The sequence below is a fragment of the Parus major genome, chromosome 3 (assembly GCF_001522545.3).
Source record: "Parus major isolate Abel chromosome 3, Parus_major1.1, whole genome shotgun sequence".
NCBI classification, from domain to species: Eukaryota; Metazoa; Chordata; class Aves; order Passeriformes; family Paridae; genus Parus; species Parus major.
Window position 1 is genome coordinate 52,776,552 of NC_031770.1, and position 25,980 is coordinate 52,802,531.

At 41.1% G+C, this 25,980-nt stretch overlaps 1 protein-coding gene across 2 annotated transcripts in view; it reads right to left on the bottom strand.

The window, feature by feature from the left end:
* Nucleotides 1–2,446: 2,446 nt before the first annotated feature.
* SYNJ2 (synaptojanin 2) overlaps nt 2,447–25,980 on the bottom strand; it is a 66,156-nt gene continuing 42,622 nt past the window's right edge. For both annotated transcript variants that reach the window (XM_015621581.3, XM_015621583.3), the window contains 14 exons: nt 24,711–24,851; nt 21,636–21,828; nt 19,809–19,967; nt 19,435–19,591; nt 16,775–16,892; nt 14,762–14,980; nt 13,446–13,524; nt 11,904–12,072; nt 11,332–11,481; nt 8,623–8,757; nt 7,598–7,710; nt 6,771–6,879; nt 5,296–5,498; nt 2,447–3,592 (listed from right to left, as the gene is read on the bottom strand). In XM_015621581.3, the coding sequence (XP_015477067.1) occupies nt 2,813–3,592; nt 5,296–5,498; nt 6,771–6,879; nt 7,598–7,710; nt 8,623–8,757; nt 11,332–11,481; nt 11,904–12,072; nt 13,446–13,524; nt 14,762–14,980; nt 16,775–16,892; nt 19,435–19,591; nt 19,809–19,967; nt 21,636–21,828; nt 24,711–24,851 (2,725 nt within the window). In that variant the 3' untranslated portion in view covers nt 2,447–2,812. The remainder of the gene's footprint in view (nt 3,593–5,295; nt 5,499–6,770; nt 6,880–7,597; nt 7,711–8,622; nt 8,758–11,331; nt 11,482–11,903; nt 12,073–13,445; nt 13,525–14,761; nt 14,981–16,774; nt 16,893–19,434; nt 19,592–19,808; nt 19,968–21,635; nt 21,829–24,710; nt 24,852–25,980) is intronic.

Sequence of the window (25,980 nt, forward strand, 5' to 3'; positions counted from 1 at the left end):
CTTTTATGCTTCCTGGTGTCACAGTAGTTGAGAGTATGTCTTTCTGTAAATTCTCAGGTCTCAAACCACTCTTTTAATCCTATCCAGTGGCTCAGCTGCAGGTGTGGCAGGCAGGTTAGGTGTGAGTTGTCTGAGATGAAGTTTCATCTGCTTTGTGGCATCCAGGAGTAAAATAGATGGGAAGGGAAGGCTAAAAGGGGTTGGTCAGCCTTCTTGCCTTTGTTGTCCAGCAGTCTGGACAACATCTATAACTATATTGGTGTTTCTAGCAGCAACAGTCACCAAGAGTCAGAGTGAAAATTCTAACCATTCTAACTTGGGTCTCTTTATTGTTGTTTGTTTCAGTGGTAACCCCCCCTGAAAAAGCTGAATCAGGCAGTTGCTTTACCAAGGAGAACCACTTAGCCACCCCAAGCACAAATGCAGCAGAGCAACCAGGGTGCTTACTGCAACTTGAAGCTGCAATACTGCAGGCCCTGGGCGAGCTCACGTGGTGTCTTGCCAAAGCCTCTCACATTAAAGAAGCAGACACTTGTAGACTTGTATCTGGTAAATCATCCGTACCTGGCTTCACAGCTGCCATCAATTTTTGCCAAGTGCTGGGCTCATGACTGGAAAAATGTCAGGGGATAACCACTCCCCACAACCCATTATATGTCCCTGAAGACTGATTTCTGTATCAGCTGTCCCTGAGGACACTCATTTCCATCGATTATGTCCCAGTGAGGATGGGCAGCAGAGCTGAGAACAGAGCTGTGCTGTGGGTTCCCTGGTTGTGGACATCAGGTAATAATAAGGGTTCAGGTTACTTGGCCTCTTTTCACATGGTGGAGCCTGGCTTAATCCCAAAGGAGAAGGAAGGAATCACTGGCTCCTGCTGTCTGAGTTCTCTGTAGTGATTTCCCAAACATGGAACAAGTCTGGCTCTGCTTTGCTTCCTCTGACCATTGAAACTAGAACCAGGTCACAAGCAGGTCACGAGCTCCTGCTTCTGAGAAAACACTTGGCTGGGACGTTGGGCACCGGTGTGGAAGGTAATTTATTGAGACAGGAGATTCCTCATTCTGTGCTGTAACCTTTTCAGCTGGACTGTCTGTCCCCTTCCCTTGATTTGCTGCGACTGAGCAATATCTGCTGTCACTGATAGCATAAACCAGCGAACTGCCGGGATTCATCCTTCAGCGGGCAGCTTGCCACAGACGCAGACATAAGATAGAATGCTAAAGGCCACATCCGTCTCTTATTCAAGGAGAGTAATAAAGCAGATTTTATTTGACTTGTATAAATCCAGTTTAATTGGCTTTCCTGCTAACACTTTCATTAACATGTAAATTAGCTGTCCTAGAGCTGTTAATTATCTTTGCAGAAAATGTTGGATGTGGTCATATTCCCTACTCTTTCTCTTTTACTGCTACTGTTCTATACTGAGATGTGCCCATAAATCTTCACTGTATTTTTTTTAAGAGGAGGACTAAGAGGCAAAGGCTTTGTATCATCTTGTAGGGAAACGAGTATCTTATATTATTCACCAGCCTGCAACCACGTTCAACTGACACTCAGGCAAGAAGCTTAGCACTGGGCTTTATGGGCTTGGCCTTTGAAGGTTCTGGGGATTTTTTTAAAGTGTCTGGCAAACAAGAGAGCAGAGGAGGATGACAGGTGCTCAAAGGCAGCATCCCCTCTTACAGGATGTCTTGTGTTCAAAATTTGGCAGTGGCAGAGAAACAGGTAGGCATTGTGAGGAAGAAAATGGCTGAATTCCCAGTGTTTGGGAAACTCAGAACAAGCAAATTAATTTTCCTATGGAAAAAGGAAAAAAAAATAAAACAAACAACTTCTTTTTAAATACATCTTAAATTATTTTTTTTTAAAATTAGTTGTTTTTTCAGCTTCACCACCTGCTTAAAAATGTTCTCCTTCCTTTAATAATGAAAGCTCTTGATGCTTAACAAGTTACCATGACAAGTTGCAATCTGGTTATTAACTGCCTGCTTTGCACAAATGGCATCTATCATGTGCAGTTCTACCCCCCAGGCAAGGCAAGAAGGACCAGCTCATTCCTCATCTACACGGTGGAGACAGAAGGCTGACATGGCATTTGCCTATGAAGACACAGAGCGGGAACAGGGACACAAGTACTCAATTGCCAAACTGCCTTTAGCGTAAGACGTGCCTAAGCCAATACCTGTGGAATCAGCTGGTCCCAACCATTCCCCATTTTTCCTCAGGAGCTGCACAGGCAATGCACAAGCAGCCTGTAGCATTTCTTTGCAGTGAAACAGCATGTGGAAATCTACAATCCCTCTTCAAGGTGTGCTGTTGGACATGGGCTTGGGAACAAAGAGCAGGGTGAGTTTTGGAAACTTGCAGCAGAGTAATACCAGTGTTACTGCTGTTGTCATTCCACCTTTGGATGTTCATTCCAAAATAACTGTGGCAGCCCAACTCTTCGAAGTAAGGATGCTTTATTTCAAACAGAGATTGATTAAAATATACATTTCACAGGAAAATGTTTTTCTTAATGTCTTTTTTCCGTACATGTTCTTACATATGATTTGTACCTGAAATGAAATAAAACATCTTAAGATAGATTAATAAAAAGAAATAACTTAGAATAAGGAAGTTTTCAAATGAACTGTAGGTAATGTTAGGTTGTATGTTCTCTATGTACTTCCCTCCAGGGGTCGTATCTTTAAATGTGAAAATGAAATGTAGCATGGACAGATGACCTATTTAATTAAATAAAAAAAGATTTATTTTTTATTTTGCATCATAATTATGATTTCTTTTGGAACAAATAAGAGGGCAAAATTTACAATTCTAAATCAGTATTTGTTTTCATTAAGGTGTTTTTGTTTTGTTCTAAGACGAGCAGTTTGTTGAACCCTTCTGCCACTGCACTGCTGTCTTCATCATCACTAAATGTAACCCAGTGACTGAAATCTTTCAGATTGGGGTGATTTAAATTTTCTGAAGTGTGTGCTGAAGAAGTAGCTGATGGTGCCTGTATGGAAAGAGGGAAGGAAGAATGCATGTCCAGGTCCAGAAGATTGGTGTTCTCTGGAAGGGAGCTGGTATCCAGTTGTTGTGGATGCTGGCCTGCTGGTGCAGAAGGGCCCTGGAGCTTCGCCGTCAGTTCTGCAGCACGTGGTGCCAAGGGCTGAGTTGTGCTGTTTTCTGGGCCAGCAGAGGCTGTGGGACCCGAGCGAGCAGGGCCATGAGTCTGGGGACAAGACCCAGGGTTGTTGTTGTTGGAGTTGAACAGTGACCCACTAAAAAGGGGGCTGTCACTGCTCTGGAGAACTTGGAGATGAAAAGCTGCAGGAGCTGACTTCTTTCTTCGTGGTGGCACCTTTGGAGCAAAGGGAGCGTTCTGGGGAGGCAGTACAATGGCCTCAGCTGTGCTTGCTGACAGGGGCTGCCTTTCACTGCTCCCCCTGCTCTCCTGAGGCTTCCCAGCTTGTGTTCTGGGCTTAGGGACTGGAGTGATCTTGGTTGGACTAAGAATAGCTCCAGCTTCTAGATGGGGTTCTAGTAAGCCAAAAGGAGACTGTGCTGTCTGTTGGTCAAATAGATCTTCTGGAGACGTGGCCTGAGGAGGAAATGGAAGAAGAAATGTGAGAACAAAAAGGGACCTTAAACACTGAGTCACTACTGGTGCAAGTCTAATTGACAGCATTACTAAGAAAAGCTGACAGTCCTGGAAGAAAAAAAAGCAGTACAAAGAGGAGGCTTGACAGCACCGTTCTCCACTGTAGCTCCTGGGCTCTGGGCTCATGCATCGTGCCTTGCACTCACCTTCAGAGAGCTGCTGAAGGACCAGGACCCTACAAGCCTGTTCACTCACAGCTCTTTCTGACCGTCTCCCTTTTCAGGTTAGGATTTTGCTCTGGGCCAAATTAACACAGTTCTGAGGAGTTATTTATTTGTTACATCTCTCTGCTGACTAATATTACTTATGCAGGATTGCAGAGGGAGGCCTTTAGGTGCAGCTTATTTGGATAGATAAGATGGAAGAAGAATTACCCATTGAGGCTCTGTCCTGTCTCACTGATGCCGGCAACTGAAGATAAAAATAAGCTTTAATGCCCAGTCTAGCATACATCCACCATTTAATGGTATATAAATAACAAGCACAGCTCAGTCTAGGAGCAAGGGCTGCTTCAGATTTCTCACACTTTGTGTGATTCAATGAAAGCGTTTAAATTCTTTATTACTCTTGCGTAGTATTAAAAGGTAATGCACAGGATTTTTCATGCAGGCAAAATATTTAGTCAGTATCTCATGCTGGACATATCCCTTGCCACTTCTTCCTATGTGCTGTTAAGTTGTTTACGTTTGACTGTGGTAGAGGGGGATTAGGTAGAGGTATTCAAGTACACAACTCCCATTTGACCTCCCTCACATGGAGGAAGGAGTGGAATTCCAGGGCAGAGTCAAACTGAAATAGATCTATTCCTGCAGAAGCTCTCACATAACTAACATCAAAATAGCAATCCCTCTCAGCACCTTACAAGAGTGACCTGGGAATGGCAACAACCTCAACAAAACAAACTGACCACTCCTTGGCATAGACTGTGCTGTCTGGGTTGGGGTTTTTTTTGGTGAATCTGCTAAGTAAAGATAGTGAAGTCCATTATAGAGAAGAGGTGAATGCCTTTACCAAAAGAAGGTAAGGCAGGAGCCCTAAGAATTTGGAGGAGAACTTCCTTTAGCAGAGATTCTGTCAAAGGAAGAATATAGAAAGTTATATTTGTCTTTCTCTTGTACTCAAATTCCTTTATAAATTAGATAATCATTTTAGCAGCTCTAGAGGTTAACTATTGTCTCTGTTATAGAGACCTGACATACATTAAAACCTGAACACCTACAGCTTTGTATTTTTGAGAACATGAACTCTTGAGTAGACTCCAGAATTCAAACTGAAAGGCTGAGTCACATTACAAGGTGTGCAAGAAAAGCAAGAAAGGACACAGAACTGACGAAGAAGAAGCCACCTCAAATCTTCACAGAGCAGACCACTCATGGTCAAAAATAGAGGCTGTGATAAAGTGAGTCTTAAATCCTGACAAGGTTTAGACAAACCAGAAGAAAAACAAGAGAATGGACTGACAAAAAGAAAAGCTGAAGATGTCTCTTTTTCTTGCATTTGTATGCCTTGGTGGCTGTAAATACACAAAATTATTCCAGCACCTGCTGACACAACTGGATTGCCTGCAAAAAACAACCAGCCCACCCCTCCATCATTTACACTGTGTAATGGAAGCTGGATGCATTTTGCTGCAACTCTCTTACATTTTCCACCTTGACTCCGGTCCTTTGCAGGGGCACTGGCTTCTTTGGAGTTGGAACTTTGGGTGGTGGACGATGAGGCACAGGCACCGCTCCTGCCTGCGACCCTTGAAATTGTGTTGACTTTGTGATGCTGGGAAGAGCCTCAGGTTTGGAGGAAATTTGGTTTCTGGTTGGAACAGGCTTTACTCCATCTTCCTGTACTCCTGAAAAGTAAAACCAAATATGGCATCTTGGCCTGCTCAGAACATAGATTCAAGATAATTTCTTTCACAACCATGTTTCCCTGTGGCTATAGGGCCAACTCAGGCCATGAAGGTAGGTTTTGGAGCTAAGCACAGACCTTTGCAATCCTGTAACATCTGTAAGAGGCTGTTAGGGAAAAACTCCCCTGTTTGAAATAATTTCATGCCAAATCAGCAGTGCTGTGCCACCATTTGGTCAAGTGGAAAAAACACTGGCTGGGGGTTCAGGAGTCCTGGGCTCAAGCTCTGAGTGTCCTTTTGCCATTATCTGGAAAACCAAGTTAATGATACCAAGTGCATCTTGTAGAGTACTTTGGAGAGAACTGTAAATGCCAAGTGGTGGTATAGCCTAAGGGACTGGAAGTGATGCTGACCAAACTACTTTTCTTACCCACACCAAGTGAATGTGAATTTCCAAATCAATGGAGAGTAAATCTGATTTCAAAATGAAATGAAAACCACTGAGGAACAAACATCAAGATGCCTTTATCATATTTCTAAATAAATGGAATTATTCCAGATTGTATTCATTCTACATATAAATGAAAGGGGATCATTTTCTCCTAAACTGAGAGCCTTGCAAACTCAGGTAGCCATTTTCATTCTTACAGCATCAGCAGAAAGACTGCATACAACCCTGGAGGGTACATTGACAGTACCCAAGCTAGTTTTGTGCTCTGACTTGCCCTTGCAAGAAGCTCGCTTCTCCAGGGACTACGCAGAGAGCCTAAACACAGAGTAGCCTTTTAGCTTAGCTATTCAAGCTGAAGTAGTGCAAGCTTTTATCTAGGTTACAGCTATATTTGCTGTCCAAAAGTGAACAGAATCCAGGTTATTTCTCCTAAAGCTGCATTTGCTCTGTAGTTCTGCTTGGAATAGTGAGCATTCAGTAAATAGAGCAGCAAATATCCTTTATGCAATTCTGAGCAAACATGGGCACCATCAGTTTAGTAAAATCCCATCTTTATATTTTAATTTTTCTGACTAAATCTGGGCATAAATAACCCTAGGTTCTTCTAGTAGCAGGTTCTACAACAAAATATAAAATTTTAATTACCTTGAAAAAAAAGGTTAATATTATCAGAACTGACAGAGAATACCACATACAATTTGGCAAGAATGTGTTCAGGTGAAATTCTGAATAGGAATATGTGCATCTGGGCTATGGCAAGATGAACACACCTACAGCTTTCTTTATTTAAAGATTTTTAGAAGTCAGAAAGCTGTGCTTACCTCCTTTGGCCTCCATAAGACATCTGATAGCTTCTTCTGCTTCCTCAGCTGTGGTGGTTTTGATCTGTTTGACGTTGTAAGGTTTGCTTATTCCAGTCCGGACTTTGGGCTTTACAAAAACATAGGAGAACGAGTCATCTTCAGAGAACTGAGATTTTTCTTGTACACCTCTAATTTTACAGCTAAGCTCATACATCTGTAAGATTCAGTTTTTGCAAGTGGCTACTCAGTGATCTATAAACACTAAAGAAATGGGAATCTTTTAGCAAATTGTACATCTTTGCTGCCAGCTGACAGAAGGCCAGTGCCTGAATGCCATAGCCATCCCTTCCTCAATGTGTTAGGGTCCTCATCCAGCAAGACAGAACAGGGGGCGGGGTGCATTTCCACATTTTGGTCTTGGTCTCCTCAGGGGACTAACAGCCTTGCTGGCAGTGGTCAAGACTTTTCCTGCATTCTGGGCACTAGCATGGCCCACCAAAACAGAGGTGAAAAAATAATTAAACCAGATGATAATGGAGTTAAAAATTCAAGTTAGCATTTTAGCAAAATTCAAGAAAGCAGCAACAGTGCTCTGGTCTTAGACCACTCATTCTCCCTCTCCCTCACTGGCCTTTCTAACTCCTGTTAATTTGTTAACATTTTTCTGCTGCCTAACAGGGCCTGGAGTTTAGTATTACAGTACAAGAAGTTATCTTGGCATTTTCAGCTCAGACATGTGATGGACTTCCTTCCTTGTGTAACAGGTGCATCCTGTACATGGTTGTCAGTGTGGATGGGAGGGATCAGGACAATGGCAAGGGGCCATGCTGAGCAGCAGGACTCACTGGCTGCTGAGGGGCTCCGGGAAGCAGCTTTGCTGTTGCCAGGATGGAGCAGGTGGAATGGCTTCCTGGAGAGAGGGAACCATCTGAGGGGGACTTTTTGCCTGATGTTCCAGCTGGAAGAGGAATAAAAAAATGGCTTTTTACATTTAAGAGCTGGTACAAAATTTTACCTGCAATGGAGCAAAACCAATGTGCATACCATCACCCTCTAAAAATCTTGAACTGCTTCAGGAAGCAGTTTTGTGTTAGTCTTTCTTTCATTTAATTAATTAGATAACCTCAGCTGAGCATTAACACTGCATTCTAGGCACAGAAATACAGATACCAGTGTTGGCACTTCTGTGCAACAGACTCAGAAATGAATGGGAATAATCCTAAAGAGCTCATTTTCTATCAGGAAGACAGAGCATCAGAGAACTTCTAATTTAAGTCTGGAAAATGTACACAAAATAGAATTTTGGGCTGCAAGAAAAGCATGATGTATAGCTTGTCTAATACAGGAGGCAAAGATGATTATGCTCATGTAGCAATCAGCTTTCATCCAGAAGTAACCATAAAAACAGGAGCAGCACAGCTCCTGTTGTGGCATCTCAGGGGGGCAGAGCTCAGGTAAAGAGCATCACTTCCCTTTGTGCCTCACTGAAAATCATAATCTACTTTGCATTTCCTTCATAAACACAAGAATTGCTGGCAAAAGAAGAAAAGTACAAAAACCGTCCAGAGTAAGTATTTTGTCTAAGTTTTTTAAAATTCTGATTACAATTAATTAAGAATAAAAAAAACTGCAGGAAAACACTCAGTGACTTCAGAAGCCAGCACACATAAATACCAAAATCTTTATTGCCACAAAGTGGCTGCTTAACCCACTAACCTGAGTGGTGAGCTGGTATGAAACATATGGGCTATTCTATCTTACTAAACACATTTTTTTGTGGTGTGTATTTGTCATCCTGAAGACAAACTTCTCCCATTACTAATGGCAGTAATGCTGGGGCCGGCACCACATTAAACAATGTTCAACTCACCAGGAGGGGGAGGCCTCTGTGGTGGCTGAAGCGGCCGAGGCCTGGTAGGAATGGACAAAGACCTGCTTGGAATTCGGCGGCTGCATTCCCCACTTGCCTCCAGCTCCCGCTTCAAATCGGCCAGGTCTGCATCATCTAGGGACATTTCAGAAATGTCTGTATTAGGTACCCACTGGGTGAGGTGCACACCAGATCTGAGAGGTCACGAGAGAGGTGACTGTGAGTGGCAAGCCTCAGCCAGGTCTCTCAGCAACACAACAGCTCCATTCACATTTTCTGCTCTTCCCCCAGTGTCTGTCTGCTCCCACTGCAGGAAACATCTACCCTTTTGTCAAATGCTTCTTTCTCTCTCTCTCCCTTTCCACCATTTATTAGCTGTTTGCACCAGCACAACTGATTCCAGGGTTACTGGGCAGCGTGCTAGTTTCTGGGATTTTCACAGCCAGACTTAGTGGCAACCTGCTTCCACTCAAACTGTCATGGCTAGTCATGGTGAATTCCTTGCTTTCCATCTCAAACACAGGAATTCCATTTGAGGATTAGACACCTTTTCTTGCACAGGAGAACAGGTTTTATACCAGAGAAAAATCTCTGCTTTCCATCAACATCTTCTAACAGGTACAGCTGTCTCAATCTGATAGCTGTTTGCTGCACCTTACATCACTAATTACTCAGTCTTTCATCCCATCTTAACCTTTCTGACAGCTGGAGAGGGAAGTATGGATTGCTTTATTCTCCCCCCTCTGTTATAGTGAAGACTTTCATTTCAGTCCTCTCACCCTGCCGTGGCTGCCCAGTTATGCAGCTCTCGTTCTTTAGAGCTCCAAGATTCACCGGGGTTAGTTTTGTCCCTATGTTTTGGAGAGATGAGGAAGGAATTATGCAGCAGCAGTCTCTTGCACTTCAGGCATTTGTAAACAAGTTCTTGTTTTTTGGAAAGCTGTGCTCTGCAGGGAATCACGAGCTGCCTCCCAGCTTCCTGCTCCCACTCAGCAGCAGATGGCAGCCGCAGAGACAGAGCCTGTGGTCTGCCCGGCCCGCCCTCCCCGTGCTCGCTGCATTTTCAGTACTTCTAAGCTGCAGACACGGGCTCATCAGTAGGACCCAAGGAGTCGTGCAGGCACCTGGAGGCATGGTTTGAAGTTCAGTGAAACTGAACACAACAAAAGCCAGCCATTACCACTCAATTCCATCCCTGAAAGGCTGCTGGCAGGGACATCAGTTTCGTGAAGCTGTGCCCTTCCCTGACCTCAGAAACACACATACACACTATTGTGCCTGTCACTATTTTCCATCTGTGTCTGCTACCAGCTACACAGTCATCATACCTTCAATTAGGAGTTACTCAGGCAGAATTGGAAGCTTATGGAAGAATCTGAAATTGCAGACACTTTAAGATTAATTGAATATATCATATTTTGAGTTATGTGAGATCATGAACCCACCCTGACCTCCTTCAAACTATACTCCATAACCTCTATTTACTTTGTGATATTTTTTGTGGAGAAGAGTTAGTCTGAGTGACAAGACTCACTGCAATTCTCTGTGGCTTAATGAATCATCACACAGTAGGCCAGAGGTGCTTGGAGGGCAAGGCACCCTATAATACAAAGTGATTGACTTCACAGTATTTAATAATGACTGATTACTCCTTTACTCAGGGAGAGGCTTTTGGGTCTGGCCACACTGAACCCAGCCTATGACTCAAGGTGGGCAAAAAAGCCATAAACCACTCTGTTTGGAAAATCTGTCTGTGTGTAAGTGTACAAATTCCATTCAATCTTTTTGAACTCTACTTCTGACTCAACCTTTGAAGGTATTAAAAGTTTTCACTTTTATATCAAAAGACAAAGCACTTCTGAGAGAGTGCAGACTGACAGCTACTGAATCACTTGCTGTCACAATTAGGTGTTTAATACATATCACAGCCTGTCAATGCTTGTCCACTGAAGCACATCCTGATCACATCCCGTTGTAAGACCACAACTGGCTTGGCTAGTTCTTGCTGCAGTTTTTATCCATTTTCTATCCACTGCTTTATCTACTTTTTACCAAGTCACTTCACAATCATGTGCAAATGAGCCAGGTAACCGAGGAAAAAGGTAACACATTTATGAAGAACCTAAAGAATGACTATATATATGTATATATATATATAAATAAAAATATTTTCTATGAATCTTGACTCCATCAGAAAAAAAACAAATTAGAACAAAGGAGAAAATTCAGCCCTCTGAAGTAATTTGAACACAATAACCTACCACCTTACAGCTGACTGCTCTGCCTCTGCTGCTGCTCAAAGGACAGAGTTCAGCCCAGCACTGAATCAACAGGATTCTTTTGGTTTGATTTTGCTTTGGCCCTCACCAATAAGAAAATAGCATGCAATTTTTTTTGTATGTTCTGGTGCCAAGCAACATCAAATGGATGAAAAGATTTAATTTCCTCCAGCTAGAAAAGGAAAACAAGCATTTTTCAGCTTTCCTGCCTTGCCCTGGCCTAGAGAGAAGGAGAACTTAAGTTTCATCATTTGTATTTGCTGTTATGCCTGAGGACCTCAGTAACAGTCCCTAACTCAAGGGAAGCTGAGCATGAATAGGTACTACAGGAGAACCTAGAATGAAAATATAAATGAACAGGGAAATCAACACAACAGGAAAATAAACAACAATCCTTCAGGTCTTACCTTAAGGAAGGTGGATACTTTACCTTTATACAGACGGGGGGGTTGCCCAGATTTGTTTGAAAGAGCTACAGATGCGCAGTGTCCAGGGCGCTCCAACATATCTTCTGCTGTGTCTGCTACTAGGTGTTGACACAGAGCATCCTCTAAATACTCCTCTTCATCCTCTATATCACCTGGATTAAAATATTAGATAACAAAGAATTAATGAGCAAATTCATTCTCTGTCTCTCTATACTACCAATTAATTAATCTATACTATCAGTTAATTTAATATTAAATTTATTGGCTGGGCAAGATTCTTGTATGTGAATGAAACACATCACCCCATGTGTTTCATTACAAGTTTGTCTCTACAGACAAGTTGTACCATACATTGAATTTGCTAACATGTAACACTAAACAGACAGGATGATCTAAGTAACAGTTCTATGCCCAGGCACAGAGTCAGGTCCCAGCTTTAATTACAGTTGTCTTTTTAAGAAATGTGGCTTCATCACAAATTAAGGTGCCACTGACACTCATACTGTACCTTCTCTCTGCAACCAAAGCCAGCAAAGCAATTTCTCACTATTTACCTTAGAAACATGTTGCTTACCTTCTGACTCATAGTCCAAACTTGAGAAGTCAAAATTTTCTTCCAGAAGATGGGAGTTTGCCGTGGGGGACATGGGGACAACACTGTCTCGTTTTCGAGCAATTTCCTCCTGAAGGCCCTTTAGCCAGTCCTTGGTCTTGGGCTGGATCCTCACTGTTCGGCCTCTAACCTAAGCACACAGAAAGAATTGTTTCCCTTTGCCAAGCACTTTTACAAAATGAGAATGCTTGAAGAGAATAAGCAAGTGCTGCCAGCCTGTTTGGAATCACACAGATCACAGATTCTGAGTTGGATGGTACCCAGAAGGATCATCACGTCCAACTGTTAAGGGAATGTCCCATACAGGCATTGAACACAGGACTCTGATGCTATTAGCACCATTCTCTGACCAAGCTGTACAACTGCTTCAGAAATTGAGGCAACTAAAGCTTCAGTTCAGAAGCTAAATGGAAAGGCAACACTCTTCTTATTCCCATAACCACATTTTCAGACTTTAAAAATATGCTTGAAAGAAAATGAGCTTCACAGCTCAAAAGTAATGCTTCTGCATTTGGGAAATACTGGAGAAATAGGTGAACCATCAAATATCATCAAAACACTGGAATTACAATATTGGCATGGGAGGGTGCCATTTTTGAGACAGCAGCTTTAAAACACACAGGAGTTTTGTACCTGCTGCCACCTGTAAGGAGACTCTGACCAGAAAATTTCATATATGATGTATATGGAACATGTATTTTCAAACAGATTAGGACTTTAGCTGTTTAAGTGTGTTGCTCTATGACATTTGCACCAAAATGCAGAGGAGCCAGCAGCTTTGGCAGGAAAATCAGTTTGAAAAGTTCCTAACTCATATTCCCAGCACCACTACATACTGTGTGCATTCAACTGTGTTTCAGTCTGTGCTATAAATTACATCAATGGCAGTAGTCAAATTAGAAGATAAAACTGCAAACATGAAAGAAGAATGAGAGTTAAATCCATTATTTCAGTATTAAGTTTACAGGGCAGCCCCACAGTTTTTCAACAGGGGGTTGATAATTTGTAGAGTATGTGTGTGGGAAGGAAAAGCAGAGGATGGGAAGGTAAACAGCCACTGCCAATGCTGGATTTACCGCTGAAGCCAATGAAACATGTTGCTACAGCTTAGTGGAAGAAGCCTATTTGATACATTGGAGAAACAAAAAATCTCCACACCACAATCCTGAGGAAGCTTTGGCAACAGTATAAAGCTACACAGAAGGTCAAGAGAACTGCTTCAATTGGCCACAACCATGAAGAAGTCCACGTGTTCTGAGCTGGTGCCAGGGGCCAGAGCCTAAGCATTGCTTGGGATCCATGAAAAGTCACCTCATGCCATCCTGAAACTAAAATACTGCATGAATAGCCTCAGCAGATGTGAAAGTTAAGGGCTTCATGAGCACTAACTTTCCTTGAGATAATGCTACTTGATTTAGGTAGAAACTCAAGTACCTCATTCTCAGCAACCACTTTTGAGAAATTCGTTATGAAATTATTATTATAGGTTTGAGGAAGTCTTACTTTGGCACCATCTATATCCATAACACGAAGAGCTGACTTGCTGTCTGCAAATGTCACCAGCATTTGACCTCCACAGATCCTGTGAAAAAAGGCAGAGGAGAAAAAACACTTTATTTCACCACTGAATAAAACCCTTTGAAGGCTAGCATGATAGAAAAATACCATATAGATCTATATACAGGCTACATATGCAGTGCTATGCATTTGATTTTAGTTGTATTTCCTTCACAAATCAACTTTTTGAGGAGAAGCAGGTGATCTATTTATCCCAGCCAGGCTTCTCTTTTCTCCAATCCTCCCTTGTGTGACCCCAGCACCCTGCCCTTTTCTGGATCACCCCTGGAACAGCAGGACAAACATCTCAGTAGCTGTTGACAGGATACCCAATGCAATATCTACACTCCCTCTGGACTAACTTCCATGGTTCTGCATATCCTTCACCTCAGAGGACATGTGATGCTCCCAAAGACTAGTATTCCACTAAGATCTAAAGCAATTAAAAATAAAATAAACCAAGAACTATCCACCAAGACATGTTGTTTTCTTGTTCATTTTCTTCACAAGCATGGTGGTGCTGCTTTTCCTGCATGGCTGCTTTTGAACCCTCAGCTTATGTTGGTGCTTCATAAAACTACACAACAGGTCATCAGCCTTCTCCACGAATAAATGAATCAAATAAACATGAACAAGTTTTTGGTAGTGTTTCCCAGAGGTCAACTGTTAGGTCTTTTGCCTGTATTTCTCAAAACAGAAGTCTCAAAGCTGTGCTGGAGCCCTGTAGAGAATCAATCAGAATGAAATTAAGCTGCTCTGCCAGAAGGTATCACAGTCTCCCTCTCAAACCCAGTGGGTGATAACTCTGCAAGAAGCTGTACTGTTAACAAACAAGCAAAATAACCCCCACCAGGAAAGAGAGCTGCCAGGAAATCCTGCCAAGTGTGAAAGAGTGGTGGAAGAGAGCAGACCCCCTCAGAGGAGGTGAAGCAGGGCCTGAGGATCCACCAGAAGCAGCAATGCTTGGAAGTGAGGCCTGAATCTAAAGATGATGATTTACATCAAAGTCTCTGCTTTAAGGTGTTGTCCTGAATAAAATTCTCTTCCATTCAGACAAGAGAACTGTTAGATTATTTCTTTAAAAGGTTGTTGAGAGGTACAAGATATTCAAAACGCATTCAATTTCTAATGAAGAATTGAAAGCGCACCAAAGGAATTCTACGTACTTCCTTCCAAAACAAAGTTAACTCTGTCAGGACAAAAGGGATCTTCTAGTCTGTGGTTTTTAATTGATGCCATGCCATTTCAGATCCCAGACTCACCTGACCAGAACAACAGTGCCATAATCCTCAAACATCTGCATAAGCTCTGTACGCAAGTCTTCAGGAAATTCATTCTTCTCTTCAGGTGTTGGTGATAGCAGATTTACCACTACTGTGGCATCCAGTGGTCCCTGGAAGGATGACACTTCTCGGAAAACATTGTCACGGGCAGCTTCATTGACTTCCTGAACTTCCACTTCTACAATAGCTAACACTGGCCTACACAGAACAAAGGAAAAATACTTATTTAAAAATAAAAAGTGGTTATATAAAATTTAAATCTCTATAAAGAAGGGGGTGGGTAAACTTAATTTTTTTCTGCAGTGGTGAACATCATGCATAAGCACTATTAATTTTATTTCCCAGTCCTGCATTAGCTGAATGTAACAGTGAAGACACATGTAAGTGAATTGAAATAACAATTGTATGCAGCACTTACGGCAAACCTACAGACCAAAATATCAGAATACTTCACTCGTTATCAAACAGCTGTGGCCACAAACATCCATAAATCAGGATGCATTATTTTCTGTTAGACAAGGCCACATGTCTTCTTCCAAAAACTAAGAATAAGGTATTCTGGATCTGTAATGTTGTCATGTAGCAAATACATGCCAATCCTTTACACTATAAGCAGCCAACACTGCAAACTTGCTTCTTGAGCCATTTTTTACAAATTACTTCTCTGTGTGTTAGATCTGAATAAAATTGAGAGAGCTGTCTGAAAGAGTAGAACTCATCTCATCTCAATGGGTGCAATCCACATTCTCAGATTTTCACCTGCACATACACACAGAGCAGTGACTGGGACAGCTGCTCTTACAACTGTGTCAAAATTGCTGCCTTCTACTTGCAATAGACCTGGCTCTTGAATACACATTATCAGAACATATGAAAGCAACAACAGCAGGGCTAGGAAGGGATAATAAAGGGGAAAAATGTATAGGAAGCATTAACTATTTCCATAAGCATTGTGAATCATAATGCATTTCCATATGTCACAAAAATACAGCTATGCCCTTTTTCTAGCACAAACCTTGGGAAAGCAAACCTGCTGACTGTAATTAAAAAGAAGCTTTTGGAGTCAAGTTTGCTGAAATAGAAAACCATGTATAACAGCCATGTTTCACAGATTGCATCCTCAGGGTCCTATATAATGAGAGCAGCAGCTCCACTGTGCTTTGCAGAACACAGCAATGTCAGAGCCTTGACACAGAGAAATTGATTGCAAGAGGCATGTTCTTCCATCGCTAAAGGAATACAGAACAGTCCTAGCATGCAAGAGCACCACCAGAAGCACACAGACAGCTACTGGGGGTCACTGAGCACTGCTAGGAGGAGCAATATTGCAGCATTTCCACAAAGCATGCAAGGGGTGAGACAAATATTCTCAATGTAAGGGACCTTTCAAAGTGTATTTATTACATAATTTGTTTCTCAGAAGTGAAGCAGAGAACAAGTTAATCAAAGATAGGTCATTAATATGCCTAAAGAGAAGTTAATGACATAGACCAACCAGCACTAGCCTTTGATTTTTCTATCTTATCCAATTTCCGTTTTTAAAGGAGGCACAGAAGCCCCACACTTGAGTACTGTGAAGAGGCCAAACTTGTCCCTGTGTGGCCTGGCTTGCACTTCTTCAGGCCACACAGTCCCAGCCTCCTCCTTGCCTGCAGCAAGCTGAGTGGAAATCCATCAGAGCAGCTTCCTTAGGTATCAGAGCTTTTCCAAAACTAAGCAACAGAAAGCTCTGTTTTCTATACCTCTTGCTGCAACTTATTCAACCCTTGCTGCAATCACTGTGCAGAAAAAAATAAATACATGACTGTTGATACTTGCCACTCTGGTATAAAACTCACCATGAGAGTTTAAAACCCATCAAGCAGATACTGAACATGGAATAAGGGTGTAATTCCTGTTTTAATCAGACTTGGTCCCTCACTCTGAATGTGTAATTCAGCATGACACATTTTAACCTGTCCCATTTTAACCTCTCTCTGAGTGTTTAGTTACCTGTGGTCAGATGCTTGCAGCTCTGCTCTCCCATAGTACATCAAGGCTCCAGGGGTCCAAGTGTGCCTGATTTTAGTATCAGCACTCAGATCACTGTCCAGAAGATTGATCTCTCCAGCTATGCAGCACAAAACATGATTTAAAATTCACTCAAATCTAGGTTTACTAACAGTTAAGCACTATTTTATTAGGAAGCACTCCATAGACCCTAGTAGTGGGAGGTGGGGGTTTTTTGTTCTTGTGTATATATATATGTCATTCAAAGATGAGCTTGTATCCTACAAGATGTACAAATTAGGGACTAGATAGACAAAAAAAAAGAGAAAGGACTGGGAATGCAACTGAGACAGCTGATCAGTACAGTAAGACTGCAAAATTGTTGACCTGAATGTCACCTGTTGGAGTCTGAGATACAGATTGTGTGCCCTTGTTTCTAATATTTAGTTATAGGATTCAAAAAAACCACTGAATTTCATATAATATGAAATTCATGAGCATGTTTTCATCGTGATACATGAAAACAAATGCTAAAGTTAGATAAGAAAAGTGTAAGTGTGTAAATTAGAAAGTTTTTTAAATCACTGGGTGAAAAAGTAGTTTAGAGAACAAGAGACAAGATGGAGGATTTAGGGTGTTGTCTCTTGTCCTTCTTCTTTCTTCTTCATGTTCTTCTCCTAGGGGTTTTGGGTAGTAGTAGGTGATTAGGTAGAAAATGCCGCAGTGCAGCACACAGGTGTTGGCTCATTGGGTCACTAATAAAAATAATTTAGTTGGCATCTGTTAATTGGGTAAATGGACATACAAAAGACCTTGAAGAAGATCTTTGTTAGCCATTTTACCCCTTTTCTATCATAGTGCACATAGCTCCTTGTACCCTGTAATGCTGATAAGAAAAAATAAACAACTGAGACCGAACGAGAGAAAACTGCCTCCCTCTTGTCAATCTTCAGTTCAAAGGGAAAAAGAACCCAATCCAAAAGTCCTTTAACTAGACAGTCACCCAATTAATCATCTGTACAACATGGGTTGATAGAGTCCTATTAGTATTTTACCTCCTACCTCAACACTGAGCATAAAACTAGACACTGTACTTGGACATTATTTTGCAAATCTCGATATTAGACAGGGATTGGAGAGATAATACACAATAGATAGGAGAAACCAAAGTCATGCAAATCCAACCTCCAAATAATTCCACTGCAGCCCATTAAGGTGACAGAAAGTGTTCCAGACATTATGCTAGAGTGAGGTACTCTTGCTGTTAGTAAAAAGGAAGGTTTTAGGTCACTGCATGAATAAACGGATAACTCTGTCCCTCTTTTCTGTGAAGCCGAAAACTAGTTACTATGGAATATGGCATTTCTTCCTAATCACTCACACTGGGGCTACATTTTCTTCTCATAAGAGCAGTCATTTAGCCTATAACAGCAATAAGAAGCAACACAATGAGAGCTGTGAGGCAGAAAAGCCTTGCCACCAGCAGCAAAGGAGAGGAACTCTGGCAGCAAACTAAGGAAGCTCTGCAGGGCTGGGAATGTACCAGTCAGTTATGGACCCATGAGAGCCAGCGGTGGGGGCCTACAAACTCTAAAGCAAGGGACCTGCCCTGACTCTTGCAGACCAGCTGGTTAGGTCCTGTGTGCTGTATGTACTCCAACTGCTAAAGCTCCCCAGGGGCAAGTTTTGCCATGCAAAGTAAGGAATATGCATTAGAAATGCTGAAGGGTGTTCTTTGTTCTAAAATGAAAACAGTCAGCACCAGAGGGCTGTTTTAACTTCCTTATTACATCTCATACAGCTTCTCTTTCCTGGACTGCATCTCTATCAATGGGTTAAGCTCCTCATTTTTATTTGTTTTTCATTCCTTAGATAAGACTGAGTAACTGTATCATGATCACACACGCACTCATTGCCCTAGTTTGCTCTGTAGTATTTAACACAGTCATAGTATGACTTAGATTCCAAACAGAAATTTCCAGGCATGTGAAAAACCACATCTGCAAGCACCGATGAAATTAATTCTCCAGCAATTACACTTTTAATGTGAATTTATGCAAACTTTAGAAACACCAGGGGATAGATGTTCCTGCAGACTGAGAGAATGATTATGAAAACTATCCCTGGACATGCAAAGAAATGCTTTTTATTTCTTAATTGTAACTTTTGAATAACAAGTGAAAACAGCCTTCCTGTTGTCTTGGCCACTCATGAATTCAAAGTACTTTATAAGCACTACTTACTGAAACCTCCCACAACTCTACAAACTAGTAGAAAAATTCCTAAGAATTACCAGTTCAGATGAAATTACAGAAAACTGTTTCTACATTTACTGAGAGTAGCAGTTTTAACAATCTAGCCATTAAAACACAGGAACTTTATGTGGACTGAATACATTTTATATATATACATATATATAGTAATACAGAGTTATTTCTGTATTACTACAGCTGGGCTCTTTTCAGTTCCTCAGTGAGCTCCCAGCACCTTTTTGATCTGTAGCATGAAACCTTTATTCATACCTCCTCTATCTCTCACACTTATTCCAGTGAAGCTGAAAGAACATCTGCTTGAGTAAAGCACCATTCACTAGATTAAATCTCCTTAAGTGGGTTCTAGATGAATCCTAGAACAACTTTCAGAAAAAGAAGGATCCTACACACCTGTTTTTTCAAAGGGCAGTTTCTTTCTCCACCAAAGCACTCTGTCAGTCCATGCTGGGGTTCTGCACTTATCACTTGTATCATAAGCCTCCGAGCCAACGTCGTATTTATATGTTGGTCCAAAATTAATAGTCCCTTCATGGAAGTCTTTAAAAATCTAATTAAATAAAAAACATCTCTTTAAGTTGCAGATGAGGAAGGTGCCACTGTGACATATCAACTTCCTCGCAAACAATGTTCTGATTTTTAAACCAACTGCTGCATTCAAGTGCTACAAACAAGGGTCTGAAAACACAGCTTCTTCACTCTCTCAAGGAACAAGAAAGACCAAGCCAGAATGTAATTACTCAAGAAAATGAGATACACTGCCTTACTTTTCCACTGGATTTTTGCTGCTGTAGCTGATCAAATTCCAGAAGTGTCTTCCAATCTTGACGTTTGAGAAAATAAAAGACTTCTTCATACGTTAGATCAATGCGATAGTTAAAATCACCACACCAGAAGACATAGTCATGGGAGAACAGGTTCTGCCCCTGGTTTTGAGGTACAGAATATTGTTAATGATAAATCACATTCATGAAAACACCTTTAAAATGCACTGAAATGTAGCACTCAGTCTCTCTAAATTACTAAATACTGGATCTACTCATCACAATTTTTTTTGTCAAAATTCACTTTGTGTAAAAATACAATAGTTCTTTCACTGTCTTAGGCACCCCACTGAGCTGAATTTTGTAAACAAGAATGTCCCTTCTTTCCTGAAGGTATGTTTAAGCTAGAACCTAGCTTTATAGTCACAATTTGTCTGTCATAAATATTCAAAGTATATGTTTGTTTCCCTAACACATTTCACATGCATACATTTGCATATTCTAAATATAACACCAAATATGCTTCTGATACTGAGGCAAATTTAGCAACAAGCTCCTGAGTAAGAGCAAGCTCCAAATTCAATCTTATGTGCACATAACAGCTTTGTAAAGGTATTGAAATCAAACGTCAATGAAAATTCACTCCAGTTCTAAATTTAGCATCCTATCCTCTAAATAGTAATTTTTTTTTATTTTTTTATTTTCTTCCCAGTGCAGCTATAAACCTCTAAACCCCAGAGATTCATAAGGGAAACGTTCCAGACTGTGGCTATCACAGCACTAGAGGGCACTCTTTATATGCATTATACACACAAAGTACCTTTAGCTGTTTAAGTGTAAAGGACATCAAATAGTTAACGAGGTATTAGAAGGAAAAACTGCCATAAGCACAACTTTATGGCCATTTTGAACAGATCTCCTTTGCAGGACATCCAGTCTGTCAGTATTACCTCCTACATAAACCAACTGATTGATATGCTGCACGTGCCAAGCCTCTAAACCTTACAAACAACAGGAAGGTAAAATTTTATGCTTTGCAACCTAAAAGGCATTTTTTGCTGACTAACTGGAATACACAAACTGGTCCAACCCTTTCATGGCTTAGGGCCTTTTCAGAGAGATCCAAGAAACAAGGTATTGTGGAAATTAAAGCAATCACCATTAAGGGAAGCAAAGGAGCCCTGCTACCAAATCCCATGGGTTATCTACAGGTTTGAGGAGACAAGTTGGAATTAAAGCACTAGGGTGACTGATCTGACACAATTTAGGAGGAAAGTTATTCATGCAGACCAGTGGCATCTATTTGCCATGCTCTGAGAGAAGCCAGCAGTTCCTTGAGAGTGACACATTCATGAGGGAAAAACTAAGGGAACACAGGGTACCATGTCAGTGCCCAAGAACAGATCTATCATAATCAACCCAAAGCAGCCAAGGCACTGCTGCACTGAATGGCATGGATGGTCTTTCAGGAATTCTCACTAACCAGAGCCAGCAAGAACTATCAATATCATGCTCTCCAGCTCTAACCTCAGTCATCTGGAGTTTAACTGCAAGGACTTTTCAAGCACTGGAGCAACTCTATTTTTTGAAAGGATTAGTACTTTTGTAAAACAAGTGCTATATTGGGTGGTATCTAGTCTTCTGTGAAACATGCTTCCCTATTTTTTATTTATTTATTTGCTAACATTTTCTTCAACATTTTCTTTCATGTTACTGAGATGCCTTTTTTGATGACCTGTCATCAAAGGCAGCCTGAGACCACCAGCTTCCATGATTTAAAGATACCACCTTTATCTCCAATGTTTTTAGCACACATACATCTACACTTACCATTGGGAAGCTGAGTTTCTGTGTGATTTCTTTATAATCTTCATTCCTCTCTTTCACTTGAGTCTGCCCAGCAGTCAAGTGACTGCATATAAAGCAGAAACTGGTACTATAGAACTGAAAACGAATGCTCACTGCCCCTTTATTCCCAGCTTTTCCTCCCATTCCTGTCTTCACGGTGTCTATTGCTACATCCCTGCATTAAAAAAAAATAAAAAAATAGAAAGAGAATAGATTAAAGGGCTTCAGGGACAAACATTCAATTAACTTTGACTGCAACAGAAAGGGAAAAGCCGGTTTACAATGCCGAGTCTTCTCCCGCATAGAAAGCTTGGTGCTTTCAGGCACATCTTTTAGTTTCTTGACGTTCATGTACTTAGGTTTCAAATTAAGTGTAATACAATAGTACAGAAATAAAACTATCTGAAAGTATCTTTCTCCTTTTCTTGTTCCTTCCAAACAGACCAGTAAGATCTTATTCTGAAGTGCTGTGAATTTCTATAGAATTCAATTTTCAAGTTTACCTCCACCATGATATTTAGAATGTTGACAATAACTAAATTTACTATTATGCTTCCTTTTACTTTTGAACATATGGGAATTTGCTTTTCAGACAGTTAACAATTTACTGCTCATATGTGTTGAAACCCAACTTCACAGTTCATGATGGATTTTCCATTTAATTAAAGAGCAACAGATCATAACCCATAATTCATTAATTATTGGATACAACTATTTATATGTAACTTCTCAAGTGAGTTCTGTACTGATGACAAATTACTTAAGGTCTCCATGTTGCTAATTACTTAGTATTTCAATGTGATGATTAGCGCACACTTCACTACAGAAAGATAACTTGATAAAGCAGACCACCTGCTCTCAGGGTAATTTCTCTTAAACAGCCAGGCTACTCCAAGAACAAAGCATGGCTGTCTGATCAGATAAGTAAATGATGAGATCATTGTTGTAGCCAAGCCCAGCACCATGCATGTCTTTCCCAGTGAGAAAATTTTACTTTCCAGAGAAAATGACAAGCAGATCTGACTAGAATATTACTAATTTTATGAAGGGGCGTGCAGAAAACTGCCATATCTTATTTGAGTTATTCTCAGAAATTCGTGATCTAAAGAATGCAAGATGTTATAGGTCTCCTTTCCCCAACCCCTGCATTTTCTTCTCTCTTCCTCCCCCATCTTTTGTACCTTTTTTCTCCCTCTTTAATTTCCTCTCTTTTTCTGACAGCAAAGGACACCACCAGAAGACACCCTCAGGGAGGCAAAGGAGGGACATCAAAGTTTTCTATGAAACAATGAGTTTTAAGCACTCCTACAAAAGTGCATGTTCAGTCTTTTCACTCTAAAGTTCTCCCTTCCTGCTGCCTGCCTACCCATCTCCTGACTGGTATTCGACTGATTTTTGTTCATGGCAAAGGTTATGCTGAGATAACCCACTCTAAATTCAATTGCTTGTATTTCATCAATCCTTTCACTGATGTATAAACCAACTATTGTCTCACTATTTATCTATCTTCTGTCTAAATCTCTTCAATCTCTGTAAGCACAGAAGCTTTTTTTTTTCACTTCTCATAATTTTTTCTTCCATTTTCTAGACGTGGGAAAAAATATGCAAGCATACAGGTTAGGTCTGATTATGCTCACATACCACATTTGCATTACATGATGAAACTTGGTCACTAAAATCAAACCCTTCCCTTTTCCTCTTGAGCTTCAAAGGGCTACATCCAATTTCTGGCAGTTTGACAACTGCAACAGAATCACTGTGCTGTTCTGCTTCTGATTTCCATTTAAACCATGAATTTCCTGCTGGATTACTCAAATTTTTTGTAAGCCAGGAAAAAAGTCAAAAACTGAGAGAAACATTTCTCCTCTGGACTTCTTCATAGCAGCAAAACCAGTAATTCTTTAAAATCATTTTGAAGAAAGATTACTGGAAAGCAGCAATGCAAGACCATCACAGTTACCTGGATTGCATTGCTCTGTCTGACCTACAGCACCTGATGTTGCACAAGCTCTGTTCTGAGGTTTGCAGTAGATATGAGATCACAGGGAAGAAAGAGGCAGTTTTTGATATTTTAATCACAAAATACAGTGGCCAATCAATGCCCTATTATGGGGTAGAGAGGAGTTCTCAGAGCTTCAAGGTCAGACAGATGCCCAAAGATAGTTTTGGCTAATTATTCACTTCCTAACCATTTACATTTAGACTGCATAATTCTTTCACACTTAGCCTGCATAATTCTTGCCCACAGCAAAGGCATTTCAATGCAAGTATCTCCACGGGTTGGTAATCTTCCAGGAGGAGTTTGGTCACTCTTCAGGGACAGCTGAGCTAGTAAGCAGAGGATACACAGCTCGGCACCCTCCTGGCTGGGCACACAGTTCTGGTTCCCATGACATCTGGGAAAGACAAACACTTCATAGGTTCTCTTACCTCTCAATTTTATAAAATGTCAAGGGGCAAAATAAGGTCTCTTTCCTCCATTCTTCTCAGGTCTAGAACCACCCCTGTTTCCTTAAGGAATGGACAGGGCTAGAAGTAACACCTGCCCTTCAGGCAGCGGGCAGGGACTTGCTTTCATTCGGTGCATCAAACACTCTTGGACTTAGGAGCCCAGGTCATTCCTTACCCAGAAAGAAGTGCACCCAAACAAGGTGCTCCACCCTGACTGCCCACTTGGAGCATGCCTGGCTTTTCAGCTAACTGGAGGAAGACACTGAGGCTGCCTGGCCTTTGTGCTATCCAGGGAGATGGACTCCAGCCTATTGCTGTCTGGAAGCATGCCTCTTCTTCATGCTGAGCAGTGACCACAACCCAGGTCTGCATGACTCCCACCAAGATGAGAAATTTCCCTCCAGCATGTGCTCTGACCACACTCCAACACCAGATGTTACTAAAGACACAGGTTGGGTTTTGGGGAATTTTTTGTTTGGTTGGTTTGGGGTTTGTTGTTGTTAGGTTCATTTTATTTTGAGGTGGGTTTTTTTTGTTGTTGTTTTTTTGTTTGGTTTGCTGGCTTTTTCGAGCTTTTTGTTTGTTTTTGTTTGGCTTTTTTTTTACCTGATGAAGGGGACATGATATGGTCGTACAAAGATGAAAAGACAAACACCAACAAGCTGTGCTGATGTCAGCTGAATGTAGCGGTGAGTCCTGGAAATAGCCTTTTGAAGCTGCTCTCCCCACATTTTTCTATTCGTTGTACTGGAACAAACATAAAATCATTTAATGGAATCAAAACAAACCACATACAGTCAATAAAATGAACAGATTAACTGTGCCTTAGATTTACAGACATCCCATTAGGCTGTAGAACTTGAAGTCATGTAGAATGCATGGCATAATATTTCCTTGTAAGCCAGCCTAGAGTTAGCAGGGTCAGTGAGCCCAGGCACAGCACACAAATACAGTCATCCTGCTTCTGGATGTGTGAGGGATTTTGTCTACTACACTTGGAAACATCCACACTCATGTGACATTGGATACACCCATTCACTGGGGATAACTGGAAGCTGATTACAGCAATCATAACCATAAAAACAAATTTCCATTTCAATCTCATTACTTGCACAATTTCCTGTGCTCACAATGGAGAGATCTCGGGATTTTCTGACTGGAAGGTGACTGGCTACTCACAGCTGTTGGCTGTTCTTAGCTAAGGTTTGTGAATAGCATCACGTACCTTCACTTCAGTGGATCTAGCTTTTTCTTTTCTCCAAAGTCAACATATCCATGCAGATATACCACCAGCCCAGCCACCACAGTGAGCACTGCTGTAATTTGTCATTCTCAAAACAAACAACTAACTGGCCAGCCTGATGAATCAGCATTGGAAACATGATCTTCAAGGTTCCACCTCCATTCAGATTCACAAAGACCAGTAAACACAACAGCCTACTGCACTTGCTGATATGCCAGCCTTAGACTTTGCTTTAACTTCTTCTCTAGCCATAATTTTCACAAATACAATTAGCCACAGAGATATTTTTAGACAATTTTAGAATTCCCATATGAATGGCAGTTAGGTTTGTAGTCATGGGCCTATTTTTCCAACATCAGACAGGGCTTTAAGGACAAGTGCTAAATCAATCTCAACCATCAGAATTGTTCTCTGCCAACATAAAGACTTAAGAGACTTAGCAAACAGTGTATTCTACACTGAATTCAGTGTACAGAAGTTCAAAGAGAAGGAGCACTTTCCAAAACCATCCCAGTGACATTTGTTAATGGGAAACATATTTCCAGCTATGGTTGTAAGCAACTGACTTGGAAAGGAGCATTCAACACAAGTGACCATAAAAATAAACATGGCTAGTTCCTTTAGGGAAGACTA